Source organism: Hyaena hyaena, unplaced genomic scaffold (genome assembly GCF_003009895.1).
Source record: "Hyaena hyaena isolate Hyena2069 unplaced genomic scaffold, ASM300989v1 scaffold_14, whole genome shotgun sequence".
NCBI classification, from domain to species: domain Eukaryota; kingdom Metazoa; phylum Chordata; class Mammalia; order Carnivora; family Hyaenidae; genus Hyaena; species Hyaena hyaena.
Window position 1 is genome coordinate 5,156,168 of NW_024080646.1, and position 16,377 is coordinate 5,172,544.

Sequence of the window (16,377 nt, forward strand, 5' to 3'; positions counted from 1 at the left end):
TTGTGAATCAAGGACACTAACTCCTGTGAACGGGTAAGACTCTAACATAACCTTACACACAAAAAAAATCTGCTGTTTAATCCACTTGGAAACAGTATTTAACACAAAGAAATGGTTCAGCAGTTTAGACTGCTTTTCCCTCTACTAGTAATGAAACAACTGAGGTGAAATATCATTCTACAGAGTCACAATTAACATTTGGCTAATTAACTCCAAGTTTGTCCTTCTATGTATTACAGGAGGCCATACATACATACATACATACATACATACATACATACATAATTGGTATCTCGACAATCCGAGGTACCAGAGGCCCCTCAGCAATTGTAACCCGTCAACTAAAGACCATATGGCTAGGCAAGCCTCTCTTCAGACAGTTATCACTCGGTGGCTGATTAATTTCAATGGCTTATTAGACAGGCCTCTCCAGACCCTTTCCCTAGAGGAGGAGGGGAACGGTCTGTTGTCTTCTCAGTGCTTTGTGCCTTCCAGGCTTGAAAGCATCCTGGTGACGGTGCAGCCATCATTTCCCGTGCGGGTAGCAGCGTCTTTTCTGCAAGTTTTTGTTTACCAGGTATTGAACCCAAAATGCCTTTGGTTCTCTCCCTTTCCATCTCCGGCTTTTCCCAGTCGTCCCTACACCCACAGGACCTCGCCCTTTCCCCGCCCGTGCGCAGACCCCGGCCAGGGGCCAAGACTTACCCGTGGGCGCGCTATCCAGGATGCGCAGGTCGTAGGCCCCAGAGCAGCGGTAGTTGGCGGCGGTGCCGTTGTCCCACACCACCACCACCTCCTCGGGGCTCTCGAAGCTCCGGACCGTGCCCACATGGCCCTCGCCGCCGTCCTGCTTCCCCCACTTCCAGTCCGGGCCGCGCACCACCCGGGCCCCGACCCCTTCCACCATCACCCGGTTATTCCGGGAGTTACTCATCGGGGCCCGGGCGGTGGGCTCTGCCGCCGCCGCCGCCGCCGCCGCCGCCGCCGGGGGGCCCGTGAGGGAGTTGGGCCCGGGCCGGACTCTCGGCGCCGGCGGGAGCGGCAGCGAGCCCCGGGGGACGTGAGAATAACTCACGGGGGCGGCGGCGCGGTCCCCTACAAGCCCACAGCCGCTCTCCAGCCGTCGCCGCCGCCGCCGCGCCCCCCGCTCGGACTGGAGGCCGGACCGCAGCGGCTCAGAGGCGGCGGCGGCGGGCGGGCAGAGGGGAGGGGGCCGTGGGCGGGGACTCCCCCGCTTCCTCCGGGCTCCCCGGCCGGGCTACAGCGACGGCCGCCAGGAAACCACGCTCTCCCCCGGCCGGGAGCGCGGGGAGCGCAGGGGGCCGGGGGAGGCTAGCCCGGGGGGTACGGCGAGGGCGGCGGGGAGCAAGCTTAACCGTCGGCCTTTTTTCTCCCCCAGGCCCTCGCTCCGGGGTGGGCGCCCGAATGCCGGCGCCGTCTCCTCCCCCGTGGGCAGCGGTGGTACCTCCCGGCGTCCGGCAAGCGCCCGGGCCCACGGGCCCCCTTCTCTCTGCCCCCGCGCACGCCGCCGCGCTCCGCCCCGCCACAGAGTCCCCGCTGGGCGAGAGCGGCTCCACATCCGGATACTGACGCACTCAAGACTGGAGCAGGACCTACTCTCACTAAGAGCGGGATCCTCAGCCACAGTAGGGCGGAAAGGGTTTTGGAGAGTCGCGCGACTGGGAAAAGAAAGGAGAAGAAAACCGATCCCTAAGCGTCTCTCCAGGGCCCGCTGAGAGTGCGCATGCGCCTGGCCCGGAAAAAAAAAAAAAAAAAAAAAAGGGAGGTACATGGCCAGCCCGAGCCTGAGGAGTTGGAGGGGCGGTAAATGGGGTTGTGGCCTACGGGTGGTGCGGCGCGTCCCATTGGTTGTGAGAAAATGGGAGGAGCAAGAAATCCGTCCCAGTGACCTGGAGGTGTGGCTCGAGGAAATCGAGATTGGGATCGGACCATGCGATGAAACTGGGTAGCTCTGAAGAGATCGGTTTTTCTTTTAAATTCTAGCGTACCTAGGTATAGAGTATGTATTTGCGATTCGTGTTGTTTTAGTCTTTTTTTAACAGGGTCGGAAGTAGGATTATAGCACAGATTAAGGGCGACCTGTATTTTTGTATGTGTAAATTGCAAACATTTCAAACCAGAGTGGGTGATTAGGGATGTATTTTTTTTGTTTGTTGGGGTGGGGGGATGGGGCAGAGGAAGAAAGAGAGAGACTCTTGAGAGGGGTGGCTGGATCCCTGGATCCTGCGATCATGACCCGAGCTGAAATCAAGAATCAGATGCTCTTGGGGCGCCTGGGTGGCTTAGTCGGTTAAGCGGTTTCGCTTAGGTCATGATCTCGCGGTTCGTGGGTTCGAGCCCCGCGTCGGGCTCTGTGCTGACTGCCAGCTCAAAGCCTGGAGCCNTGGGGCGCCTGGGTGGCTTAGTCGGTTGAGCGTCCGACTTTCGCTTGGGTCATGATCTCGCGGTTCGTGGGTTCGAGCCCCGTGTCGGGTTCTGTGCTGACTGCCAGCTCAGAGCCTGGAGCCTGTTTCAGTCTGTGACTCCCTCTCTCTCTGACCCTCCCCTGCTCGCGCTGTCTCTCTCTCTCTCTCTCTCTCCTAGAAATAAATAAAAAATATTAAAAAAAAAAGAATCAGATGCTCTTTGCAATTACATGGATGGAACTAGAGGGTATCATGCTAAGCGAAATTAGTCAGTTAGAGAAACACAAATATCATATGACTTCACTCATATGAGCTCTTTAAGATACAAAACAGATGAACATAAGGGAAGGGAAGCGAAAATAATATAAAAACAGGGAGGGGGACAAAAACATAAGAGACTCTTGAATGTGGAGAACAGAAGGTTACTGGAAGGGTTGTGGGATGGGGGATGGGCTAAATGGGTAAGGGGCATTAAGGAATCTACTCTTGAAATCATTGTTTCATTATATGCTAACTACCTTGGATGTAAATTTTTAAAAAATAATTTTAAAAAAGAAATTTAAAAAATGAGTCAGATGCTCAACAGGCTGACCCACCCCAGCAACCCTAGGGATGTGTTTTTAAGGTGAGTAGAATGGTACTGAATGTGAGCAATGTACAAAGTCCTTTGGAAAGTGTCTCTTGCCTTCAGGTGGAGTCAGGGTGCTAAACAGACTCCAAACAGTACACGCTCCTGGGCGAGTTTACATGCACCTTGCCCATTGATAACTCTGTCCACCCTAGACATCATTCAGCCCCTAAATGCAAAAGACAGCCTTGAAAGGGAAATAAGAGGACTGTAAGAGTGGTTTCTGGCTGCTATTATTTAAATGACATTATGGTGTGTAAGATTTAAAACCTTTGTTTTTTCAGCCCAGCACAGAGGCATTGTTAGCGTAAACTGTTGTTTTTCCTGAGAGTCATGGAAGCAGCAGTACTCCAGGAGAATCAAATAATCAAATGGAAAGACAATGATCAAGTGGGCAGAAAGGGAGTGTAAAATGTGACCAATTAATTGTTGTGTAGTAAAATAAATAAAATCTTAATTTTTCATGTAAAAAAAAAAACTGAGGAAAATACAAATATGGAGTCCCAAAGAAAAATAGAGCTAATTTGAGAGTCTAAATAAAAGTTAAAATATTTGTTCAGAATAGGCCAGCCAAATTTCTATTCCATTTCAAAATACTTTGACCCCAGAAATTTTATACTTTTAATGTTTATTTATTTTTAAGGGAGGAGGAGGGGCAGAGAGAGAGGGAGACGCAGAATCCAAAGCAGGCTCCAGGTTCTGAGCTATCAGCACAGAGCCTGATGCGGGGCTCAATTTCAAGGACCGCAGAGCCACCCAGACGCCCAACCCCAGAAATTTTAAATATGCTATTGCCAGAGCTACTCAACTGCAGCTATTCAATTAACGGCACTATTAATTATTCCTATCTGCCAACTCTTCTCTCTCTGGGATCTTTTCTGGTTTCCTTTTTTTCATGATGACCAGTTAGAGTAACCATTTGAATTAATAAATTGATAAAACAATTTTGGAAAAAATATAGCTACTATATAAGTTATACTTATGGCTGACTTCATAAAGTAAGTTGATTAAAGTAAAGGCTAATTTGTAATAGTGCAACCTTACATTTTACATCAAGCACAGTATATTAATAATGGCTTTCCACATATTTAAATTGTATTTACCTCACCCTGGAGTTTTATACTTACTGAGACATAATAATCTAATATTTAGAAAGGCTTTTGTTCTTGATACCAAAGATTAGTTATAATAACTTAGAATTTTATTTGCTCTTAAAATGAAAAAGATCTTAAGAAACGATCTAGCCTAGTGGTTTTCTTTTCTCCCTAACCATTCCACAGATCCTTGGTTCATATCCTGTGCATTTGATCTATAAAGGGAGCTAGGTAGTGATATAATAATAGCAAGGCTAAGAGCTCACCTGTAGTTTTCCCTTCCTCTGACCATTGCAGGGGCTCTACAGGAATTCATCAAAATCTCTGCAGTATAAGTGAGCATAAGTATGAAATCTCAAATTAGCCCAATCCCCATAGTTGATAAGAAGAAAATGAGGCCACTGGAGCACCTGGGTGGCTCAGCCGACCTTAGCTCTGGTCATGATCTCACCAACTCATGGCTCTCCACTGTTAGTGTGGAGCCTGCTTCGGTTCTAGCTTCCCTCTCTCTGCCCCTCCGCAGCTGGTGCTTTCTCTCTGTCTCAAAAATAAATAAAAATATCAAAAAAACTTTTTTAATTAAAAATAATTAAAAAAAAAAAAAAAACAAGAAAAGGAAGCCAGGACTGATTATGTAGTAACTTGTCCAGGATTACAGAGGAAGTTAAGACATACAGCTAAAACTCTAATCTGTCTAATATTGAATGAATTTTTTTTTGAAGTTTATTTTTTTATTTTTGAGAGAGACAGAGCATGAGCATGAGCAGGGGAGCAGCCGAGAGAGAGGGAGACACAGAATCCAAAACGGCTCCAGGCTCTGAGCTGCCAGCACAGAGCCCAACATGGGGCACTATCTCATTAAACGTGAGATCGTGACCTGAGCTGAAGTCGGACACCCAACCAAGTGAGCCACCCAGGTGCCCCGAATGTATTTCTTTTTTTAATGTGGGAAATTGGTTTTTTTTTTCAGTTTTTTAATATTTATTTATTTTGAGAGAGAGAGAGAGAGAGAGAGGCAAAGAGAGAGGGAGAGAGAGAATCCCAACCAGGATGCAGGGCTCAATTCATGAACCATGAGATCACGACCTGAGCCGAAATCAAGAGTCGGTCTCTTAACTGTCTGAGCCACCCAGGCACCCCTGTGGTATTTCTTTATATTAAACACTCTCTTATCCATCCATCCCCTTACTAAATACATTGTGACTTTATAACACTATCATGTTGCTAATGTTCAAGGTGACTCAATACAGTTTGCCAATAGTCTCTAAATGGTTTGATTATACATCCTTTTGGTTCAAAATTTTTGAACATGTACTTCCAATATATGTACTTATTTGTGTATAAATTATCTATGTACTACCATGTTATATGTGTAATAAAGTATACTCAACATTCGAAATTACGGACATACCTCAGGGATATTGCCAGTTTGGTTCCAGACCACCAAATTAAGCAAGTGTTGCAGTAAAGTGATACAAATGAATTTTCAGTTTCCCCATGCATATAAAAGTTATGTTTACACTATACTGTAGGCTTTTAGTGTGTAATAGCATTGTGTCTAAAAAAATGTACATACCTTAATTTTAAAACTACTTTATTGCTAAAAAATAAAAATGCTAACCATCGTCTGAGCTCTCAGGGAGTTGTAATCTTTTTGCGGGTGGAGAGTCTTGCCTCCTTATTGAAATCTGCTAACTGATCAGGGTGGTGGTTGCTGAAGGTTCAGGTGACTGTTGCAATTTTTTTTTTATTTTTTTAAGTTTATTTATTTATGAGAAGTAGAGACAGCATGAGTGGGGGAGGGGCAGAGAGAGAGACACAGAATCCAAAGCAGGCTCCAGGTGCCAGGGTGTCAGCACAGAGCCCGATGCTGGGTGCAGGGCTTGAAACCGTGAACCATGAAATCATCACATTAGCCAAAGTCAGATGCTTAACTGACTGAGTCACTCCGGTGCCCGTGGCACTTTCTTAAAATAAGACAACAATGAATTTTATGTATCTATTGACTCTTCTCTTTCACAATTCTCTGTAGCATGCAATACTGTTTGATAACATTTTACCCACAGTAGAAGTTCTTTCAAAATTAGTCCTCTCAAACTCTGCTGCTGCTTTGTCAATTCAAGTTTATGTGATATTCTAAATCCTTTTTTGTCATTACAACAAACTTCATAGCATCTTCACCAGAAATATATAGAAAATTCTAGTCCTCTTGCTGTTTCTACCACATTTGCAGTGACTTCCTCCACTGAAGTCTGGAACCCCTCAAAGTCAACGATGAGGGTTGGAATCAGCTTATTCCAGACTCCTGTCAATGTTGATATTTGGGCCTTTTCCCATGAATTACAAATGCTCTTAATGGCTTTTAGAATAGTAAATGTTTTCCAGAAGGTTTTCAACATACTTTGCCCAAATCTATAAGGGGGTATCACTATCTATGACAGATATAGCTTTATGAAATGTATTTTTAATCATAAAACTTGAAAGTCTAAATTATTCCTCGATGCATGAGCAACAGGATCAATGTTATGTTAGCAGGCATGAACACAACATTAATCTCTCATCAGAGCTCTTGTATAACCATGTGCATTGTCAATGAGCAATAATATTTTGAAAGGAATTTCTTTTTTCTGAGCAGTAAGTCTCAATAGTAGCCTTAAAGTACTCAGTAAAGCATGTTGTAAACAGATGTGCTGTCATTCAGGATTTGTTGTTCCATTTATACAGCACAGACAGAGTAGATTTAGAATCATTCTTCAGGATGCTACAATATTCAGAATGGTAAATGAGCATTGGCTTCAACTTAAAAAGTCTCAGCCTACATTAGCACATAACAAGAAAGTCAACCTATCCTTTAAAGCTTTGAGGCTGGGCATGACTTCTCTTTAGCTATGAAAAGTCTAGATAGCATCTTCTTCCAATAGAAGGCTATTTTGTCTATATTGAAAATCTGTTGTTTAGTGTAGTCACCTTCACTAATGATCTTACCAAGATCTAGACAACTTGCTGCAGCTTCCACAACAGTACTTGTAGCTTCAGCTTGCATTTTGATGTCATGGAGACAGCTTCTCTCCTTAAACCTCATGAGACACCTTTTGCTATCTTCAGACTTTCTTCCTGTAGCTTCCTCACCTCTCTCAGCCTTCATAGAATTGAAGAGAGTCAGGGATTTGCTTAGGATTAGGCTTCAGTTTAAGGGAATGTTGTGGCTGGCTTGATCTATCCAGACCACTAAAACTTTCTCCATAGCAGCAATAAAGCTGTTTCACTTTCTTATCATTTGTGTGTTCACTGGGTTAGCACCTTTAATTTCTTTCAAAAACTTTTCCTTTACATTCACAATTTGGCTAACTGGTGGAAAAAAGCCTAGCTTTCAGCCTATCTCAGCTTTCAACATGCCTTTCTCACTAAGATGAATCATTTCTAGTTTTTGATTTAAGTGAGAGATATGTGACTCTCCCTTTCACTTGAACACTTAGAGGCCATTGTAGGGTAATTAACTGACCTGATTTCAATATTATTGTGTCTGGGGGAATACAGAGGCACCTAGTAGAGGGAGAAAAATGGAGGAACAGCTGGTCAGTGGAACATTCAGTACATACATAACATTTATCAATTAGGTTCACTATCTATTTGCATGTGGTCCATGTGGTAACATCAAAGGTCACTGATCACAGACTACCATAACATATAATGATGAGAAAGCTTGAGATATTGCAGGAAGTACCAAAATGTGACAGAGAGACATGAAGTGAGCAAATGATATTGGAAAAATGACACCAATGGACTTGCCCAGCACAGGTTGCCACAAACCTTCAACTGAGGGGAAAAAGAAGTCATTATCTGTGAGGTATAATAAAGCAAAGCGCAATAAAATGAGGTATGCCTGTGTATGGGGATAAGATATAAAATATATGGACATTTTATATACTTTCTTTCCTCACTCTAATAATAGATCATCTTCTGTATCCCTAGATGTTGATTTTTTAAAATGTTTTTATTTTATATTTGAGAGTGCAAGTGGGGGAGGGGCGGAGATTGAGGGAAACAGAGGATCTGAAGCAGGCTCTGTGCTGACAGCAAACAACCCAATACGGAGGCCCCACTCAAGAACTGTGAGATCATGACCTGAAGTTGGACGCTTAGCCAACTGAGCCACCTAGGTGCCCCTCCCCCCAGATGTTTAAATTGGAATTCCCACACTCCATTTTGTAGACCACTGTGTCATATATGTGTCTGTCATGTTTAGAATACAGTTATTTTGCATGTATGTTTGTTTACCTGCCCATTTGTTCAGAAAAATTTAGGGTCATTCAAAACTAGTAAGGGGCACTTGGGTGGCTCAGTCGGTTGGGCATCTGACTTCAGCTCAGGTCACGATCTCACAGTTTGTGGGTTCGAGCCCCGTGTCAGGCTCTGTGCTGGCGGCTAGCTCAGAGCCTGGAGCCTGTTTCAGATTTCAGATTCTCAGATTCTGTACCTCCCTCTCTCTCTGACCCTCCCCTGCTCACGCTGTCTTTCTCTCTCTCTCTCTCTCTCCCTCTCAGCCTCTCTCTCTCTCTCAGAAACAAATAAAAGCCTGGAAGGCTCAGTTGGTTAAGCATTGGATGATTTAGGTCATGATCTCGTGATTCGTGAGTTCAAGCCCCGCATCGGGCTCTGTGCTGACAGCTCAGAGCAAGGAGCCTGCTTCAGATTCTGTGTCCCCCTCTCTCTCTGCCCCTCCCCTGTTCATGCTCTGCCTCTCTCTCAAAAATAAATAGACATTAAAATTTTTTTTAAAAACTAGTAAGAATTTTATTCCAACCATAAGTAAGATACAATAAGTAAATCCTTGCCCCAGAAATAATGTAGTTTCATTATTCACCTACTATTCTACTGCTATGAATAAATTTCTGGCTGCTTTACAAAGTCTACAAAAATGTATAACATTTGGAGAGTAACTTTATTATAGTAACACTGTCTGCTATAATAAATAGACTCAAAACTTATACTCTAACACAATTAAGTTTTATTTCTCATTCAGGGGTGCCTGGGTGGCTTAGTTGGTTAAGCATCCAACTTCAGCTCAGGTCATGATCTCACGGGTTCGAGCCCTGTATCAGACAGCTCAGAGCCTGGAGCCTGATTTAGACTCTGTGTCTCCCTCTCTCTGCCCCTGCCCTGCTTGTACGGGCTCTCTCCCTGTACTCTTTCTCTCAAAAATAAATACATAAACATTTTTTTTAAAGTTTTATTTCCCGTTCATGTAATAGTTTAACATTTTCCTCCACCCATGGGGATTCAGGGACTCATGCTGCTGTACCATGATCCCCCTAAGGTTATCTATGTATAGCTGAAGGAAGCAGGGAAAAGTGTAGAGAGGGTCAGACTCACTTCTCAAAAGTTTTGGCCCCTAAATGGCATATATTACTCAGTTACATTCCATCATCTAGAATTCAGCCACATCTAATTGAAGGAGAGGAAACTGTAGCCTAGCTGTGTGCCCAAGAAGAAAAGTGTATCAGTATCCACTTACGGAAACATAAATCACTCCATATATTCAAACAGTAGGAATTTAATACAGCAAATTGTTTGCAAAAGTGTCAGAAAGGCTGCAGTACCAAAGAGAAATTAATGTCAATGAGAAAACACTACCTGTCCCCATAGGACTAAAGGAGAAAAAGAGAAAATGATATTAACCTAGGACCCAGAATCACTGTGCCCTTGAACTGCTGATATTGGAATTCTGCTGTTTTACAATGATGCCAAGGATTGCTAGCAAGCACAAGAACTAGAAAGAAGCAAAGAAGTCTTCCATGAAGTCTTCCTTCAAAGAGAAAGCATGGCCTTGCCAACACCTTGATTTTGGATTTCTAGCCTCCACAACTGTGAAGCAATTTCAGTTGTTTTAATCTACCCAATTTGTGGTGATTCTTACAGCACTCCTAGAAAACTAACAGAAAAAGAAAGGAAGAAAATAAGCATAGCTGTTACTGCCCTCATTTCTGTTACTGGTCATGAGGGCATAGTTGATACTTATAACTCCCTCTTTTCAATACACAGCCCATATTTACTTTCCCTTCAGCCAGCACATCAACTGATTGGAGTACCATACCTGGCAGGTGGTCGAAACCTTCATTCCTAAAAGACTTCATTCTTTGTCCTTAGTGGGTTGTTGTAGTGTGATAGATAATTTTGTGTGTCAACTTGACTGGGCTACAGAGTACCAGACATTTGATCAAACATTATTCTAAGTGTATCTGTAAGATGTTTCTGGATGAGATTAATACTTGAATAGGTAAACTGAGTATACCTCAGGTTGGTGGGCCTCATCCAGTCAATTGAAGACCTAAATATAACTCAAAGTCTGAATAAGAGAGAACTCTTCCTACCCTACTACTTGAGCTGGAACATTGTTTTGTTTTGTTTTTCTGGCCTTTGGACTCAGCCTGAAACATTGGCTCTTCTTGAGTCTTCAGTCTGTGTGCTTTGAGAGTAGAACTTACATCATTTCTCCTGGTTCTCAGGCCTCTGGACTCAAACTTACACATCAGCTTTCTTGGGTCTCCAGCTTGCCAACTGGAGATCTTAGGACTTCTGCATAATTGTGTGAGCCAAATCCTTATGATAAATCCCTTTATATACACACACATACACACAAACACAGTCCTTTCTTAACCTTTTCTTTATCAGAAATTCCATTTCCACCTAATAACTGGGACCAATCACCCAATCAGTACAGTAATTCTTCTCTTTGCCTGTTGGTTCAATGGCTTGAGGAATCTAAAATGTTTAAATGGCAGTCCCAACTACCAATTCACTAGAATTATTATCTCTATTGCCTGATGGAAACATTCTTCACTTGGGAAATACTTGCATTAAACTAGCAAAATATAAAGTTGTAAAGATGGAAATCAAAAAACTCTCTTATGTCAACCACCCCTTGATTCCTGAATCTATCAATTCTGACTACGGGAATACCATACATCAGTCACCTGTTGAAAGCATATATTTCAGTTGGTATTCCATGGTGAGGAGTTAAGTTTCAACCACAATTCAAGAGCAAACAGGGGCTATTTCTCAAAGGGAAAATACTTGTCAATAGAAGAGGGGGCATAATTTTCCTCTAAACTCCTAGAGTTTTGCACTGGGATTCTACTATCAGCATTTGACAGGATCCATATATTATATCTACACGTCACAGATATTAACAACATTGGCTGTCCTGGGTCACATGGCCCACATGGCAGAGAAGCTTGCCCTGAAGCCTAGGCCTACTGCAGAATCTTCTCTTGCTTTGGGATCTACTCAGAACTGGTTTAGAGGACAGAGCACTATGAATGTGATATATCTTGCCTCTAAAACCCAAACAGGCCCAAGTGTTTTATTTCTTTCTTGGCACCTAAAGGTGCAATTTGCTTCTTATTTCAGTATTCTGATATGCTCCATTACTACTGGACTCCTGGCCACTTGACCAAAGTGAGAAGACCTAAATTTTCTGGAAGAATATCTCCCATCCACAGGCATACATGTGTCTTACTACTACATCTAGGGTTCTTGACACTTCTAGCCCCCCAAGTCAAATCAATGTAATGTCACAATTGCAATGGAGTCTCTGTAAACTATGACAGAGAACAAGAGAATTCACAAGCCCCAAGGAAGGACATTGAACGTATGCTGCTGCTGCTACTGCTAGGTGAAAGCAATATATTTGTGATGCTATTTGTCAAGTGTTATTGAGAAAAAAAGCCCTTGCCAGACCAACACCTGCAAAAGCTAGAGCTGCATATTGATATGCCCCATTAAAGAGGCCATATATAAAACATAAAAATAAAGAGGACACATCTAAAACAGTAGCTAGGAGCACTGGGTGGCTCAGTCTGTTAAGTGCATGACTTCAGGTCATGATCTCATCTGTGAGTTTGAGCCCCGTGTTGGGCTCTGTGCTGCCAGCTCAGAGCCTGGAGCCTGCTTCAGATTCTGCGTCCCCCTCTCTCTCTGCCCCTCCCCCACTCATGCTCTGTCTCTGTCTCAAAAATAAATAAACTATAAAAAATTAAAAAAAATAAATTAAAAAATAAAACAGTAGCTATAATTTAGTCACTACCTGATTACATTTACAGTAACGTGTTTATAAAAATATACAAGAGCCATCATCCTTTACAGGCTAAATTAGCAGGATAAAAAGGAAAGTAATGGAAATCACTATCTCTGTATTTTCCAAGTCTCTAATGCAGTTCTAATCTCTACAATCCTTCCAGGAATGTGGTAATGTGTTTGGTTTATTTGTTGTGGTAAGAAAAGGCAGTTACAAAACTTCCATTAGGACTTTTTTTTTTTTAACATTTATTTATTATTGAGAGACAGAGACAGAGCATGAGCAGGGGAGGGGCAGAGAGAGAGGGAGACACAGAATCTGAAGCAGGCTCCAGGCTCTGAGCTGTCAGCACAGAGCCCAACGCAGGGCTCCAACTCATGAACCAAGAAATCATGACCTGAACCCTAGTTGGACCCTTAACCGACTGAGCCACCCAGGTGCCCCTCCATTAAGACTTTTTACTATTATGTTTCACTCCATAGATCAGAGACCCAATATGCATATTCTTCCAGTTTCCAGGTATGTCTATTCCAACTACACATTCAGAAATCATACAGTGTACTAGAGCCAAAACTGGATTAATCATGTGACCTTCATGACAACCACTTTGACCAATGGATTTTAATGGCTTGAGTGTCCATAGAGATTAGCATACTCATAGCTAATACATAGGAACTTCTAAAGGAAAATTTCTTTTCTCTCATGCCCCTTAACTTTGGAAAATGACAGCTGGTTCCTTTTGTGAGGGGAAAAAAGGGGGAGGAAGAGTTATAGGATAAAGTTTTGGCTGTGTCAGAGTCTATTCTTATGAAGACCCAACCTACTCTTTATTCAAGGTCCTGTGAAAGGGCTTATATTCATACACTGGATAAAAATCCATGGCTAATGTGGTGACTCAAGGCAGGCCTCTGTCTACGAGAACTAGAGTTTTTCTGATTGTATAGATCAAAAATTACTTAAGTTAGATGCCCATCTATTTAATTCACCATGATTAATTGCCACCACCAAAGACTTACATAAGTTAAAACATTCTGATTTCCACTCTAGTCCTATTCCCTTTTCAGTAACTGTTTTCACCTAGTCTCTGACAGTTAAGCACTGATACCTGGCCTCTATTACTCTGGCATGAAATCAAGGAACCCATTCAATGGTGAAATCTCCTACCATCATCTGTGATATGAAGACAGCAGCTCACAATGAGCTTTGTAAAGATGCTGGTGATCCTCTCCTCCAAGCAGTTCTCAATGTCTTCGTGAAGAGTGTCCTGTGGGACAACTCTTCCTACTCTTAAAGCTTTTGAGTTCTTTCCTTGAAATTATACCAAGGAAACTTTGACATCTCAGCCTACTGAAAGTAAGCCACCATTAAGTCCAATTTTCAGTCATCCAAACTGCTGTTTTAGCTATACACTGTATCTGAAAACTCTGATAAGAGTTCTCATGTTGATCATTTCAGCCCAGTCAAATGTTAAGTTCTGTTCAAAGTCAGCACTTACAGAATCCATTCCCATACATATTCTCATGTCTCTGACAATATAAATTTCCAAAGTCTTGCAACTGGGGTGGGAGAGGTTGTAATCTATCTTCTCCCAGGTCAGACAAGGAACTGCTTTAGATGATTCACTACAGTGTCTTCAATCAAGAGAAAGCTAGTCTCCTCAAACATGGGAAGAAGGAGTGTTTTTGGTTGGCAAAGAAGTCTCAGGGGAGTGAAATACTACTCTCCCATGAAAAGAACAAACTTACTGCACACAACAACTTGGATGGATCTCAAAGGGTTACATACTGTATAATTCCATTTATATAACATTCTTTTTTAAGTTTATTTATTTTTAAAATGTTTAATGTTTATTTATTTTGAGAGAGAGAGTGTGCATGCAAGCAGGGGAGGGGCAGAGAGAGAGGGAGACACAGAATCAGAAGCAGGCTTCATGCTCTGAGCTGTCAGCAGAGAGACTAACACAGGGCTCCAACTCAGGAACCACAAGATCATGACCTGGGCCAAAATCAGATGCCTAACCAACTGAGCCACGCAGGTGCCCCTATTTATTTATATTTGAAAGAGAGAGAAAGCATGCATGAGTGGGGAAGGACAGAGAGAGAGGAGAGAGAGAGAGAGAGATTGAGAATCCCAAGCAGACTCTGCACTGCCAAAACAGAGCCCGAACAGAGCCCACGAACGGTGAGATCATGACCTGAGCCTAAGTGAAGAGTCAGATGCTTAACCAACGGAGCCACCCAGGCTCATTCTTAAAGTGACAACATTATAGTGCTAAAGAATGTATCAATGGTTGCCAGGGGTAGAATTGGGGGAAGGGCACAACTATTAATGGCTAACACAATAGTTTCCCTGTGGTGGTGGAACAGTTCCAAACCCTGGTAATGGTGAGTTACTCAAATCCACACAAAAGATAAAATTTCATCAAACTGTAAACCCATCAAGAAAAGAATGCCTATAAAAACTGGCAAAATCTGAGGAGGTTGTACCTAAGTTAGTAATACTGCACCAGTGTTAGTTTCCCACTTTTTACAAATTACTATGGTTATCATTGGAGGAAACTGGGCAAAGGGTATACAGGAACTCTGTACTATTTTTGCAACTTATATAAGCCTTAAACTATCTTAAAATAAAAAGAAGAAAGAGAAGGAAGGAAGGAAGGAAGGAAGGAAGGAAGGAAGGAGAACCTAAGGAGGACATAGAGGTTCAAGTTTCTCTGATTTATCTGAATCCACCCAAATGCCTTCATTCTAAGTCTCAGAGCACCACTTTTTCCCAATCTATGCCCCAGCTTTTACATAGAGGGGATTCTGGGCCCTTGATATCCTTGCACGAGTTCATCAACCCTGATACATCCTTGCTTCTCTGCTTCTAGACTTCTTTTCTGTAAGATAACAAATATCCTCTTGTTTAGTTATTTTTGCTACTTGAAGCTGAGAGGAGTCGTGATTCAAATTCTTGACTCGTAATTAGATGTATTATTTTTAATATATCCTAAATGCATAAGTCTGAGAAGTGCCAAATGTTGGTGTCAAAGTAGTCACAGCAAACACACCTATGGCCAAATTGTCAAAAATGCAAGCATATTGGGGGCTATAATCTTAGACCTGTGTGACAGGCTAGCTCTCAAAGGAACACTGCGCAGACATATGGAAGTATCACCCCCCCTACACCTGTTGCCTGTCAGAATCTGTCTGGGAGCTGTGACAAACTTGCATCATCCCCACAAATTTGTACCAGCATCACAGATCCCAACCAACAAATAGCACTTCTTTTCCTTGTCCTCCAAAATTATATTCTCCAACAATAAGAACTTGAGTGATGCAGCAAGACTCTTGTGAAATCTTAGATTTGTTTTTTGTTTTTTCCCATGAAGACTTTATAGAGCAATTTTCCCTTCTTGTTGGCATGTGGTCAGACACTCAACATACAAATTTCAGCAATTCTTCATGTTACCATGAACCTTGCAAACGCTCCCAGTCATTCCATCACAGAAAAAAATGCAAATTGGCAGAGTCCAATTATAATTCCTAGTGCCAAACTGTACAAACTTACTCTCATCTATAACTTCCCTACTTCCAAGATCTGCCACACTTAATACATTTCACTGAAATACTGTTATCAAGAAGACGAAGAAGTTCTAGAGATGGACGGTGGTAATGGTTGCATACCAGTCTGAACATAGTGCCACTGAACTGCACACTTGTCTGACTTCCTCTAGGGTCATGGTCTCATGATTCATGAGCTCAGGCCCCACATCAGGGTCACTGCTGTCAGTGTAGCCCACTTTGGATCCTCTGTCCCCCTCTCTCTCTCTCTGCCCTCCACTGCCCGTGTTTTCTCTGTCACAAAAATAAATAAACATTTAAAGAAAGAAAGAAAGAAAGAAAGAAAGAAAGAAAGAAAGAAAGAAAGAAAGAAAGAAAGAAAGAAAAGAAAGAAAGGAAGAAAGAAAGAAAGGCGGGCATCTGGGTGGCTCAGTTGGTTAAGCGTCTGATTTTGGCTCAGGTCATGATCTCATGGTTCAGGAGTTCGAGGCCCACATTGGGTCTGTGCTGACAGCTGAGAGCCTGGAGCCTGCTTCAGATTCTGTGTCTCCCTCTCTCTCTGCCCCTCTCCTGCTCATGCTCTGTCTCTCTCTCTCAAAAGTAAATA

General features: G+C 42.8%; 1 protein-coding gene and 1 pseudogene across 1 annotated transcript in view; both read right to left on the reverse strand.

The window, feature by feature from the left end:
• The window catches only part of MIB1 (MIB E3 ubiquitin protein ligase 1), a 121,889-nt gene extending 120,173 nt beyond the window's left edge, over positions 1-1,716 (reverse strand). Inside the window, exon 1 of the mRNA XM_039217706.1 lies at positions 706-1,716. Coding sequence (XP_039073637.1) covers positions 706-934 — 229 coding nt within the window. The 5' untranslated portion in view covers positions 935-1,716. The remainder of the gene's footprint in view (positions 1-705) is intronic.
• LOC120220763 lies at positions 1,259-7,631 on the reverse strand (annotated as a pseudogene).
• Between the last annotated feature and the right edge of the window lie 8,746 nt (positions 7,632-16,377).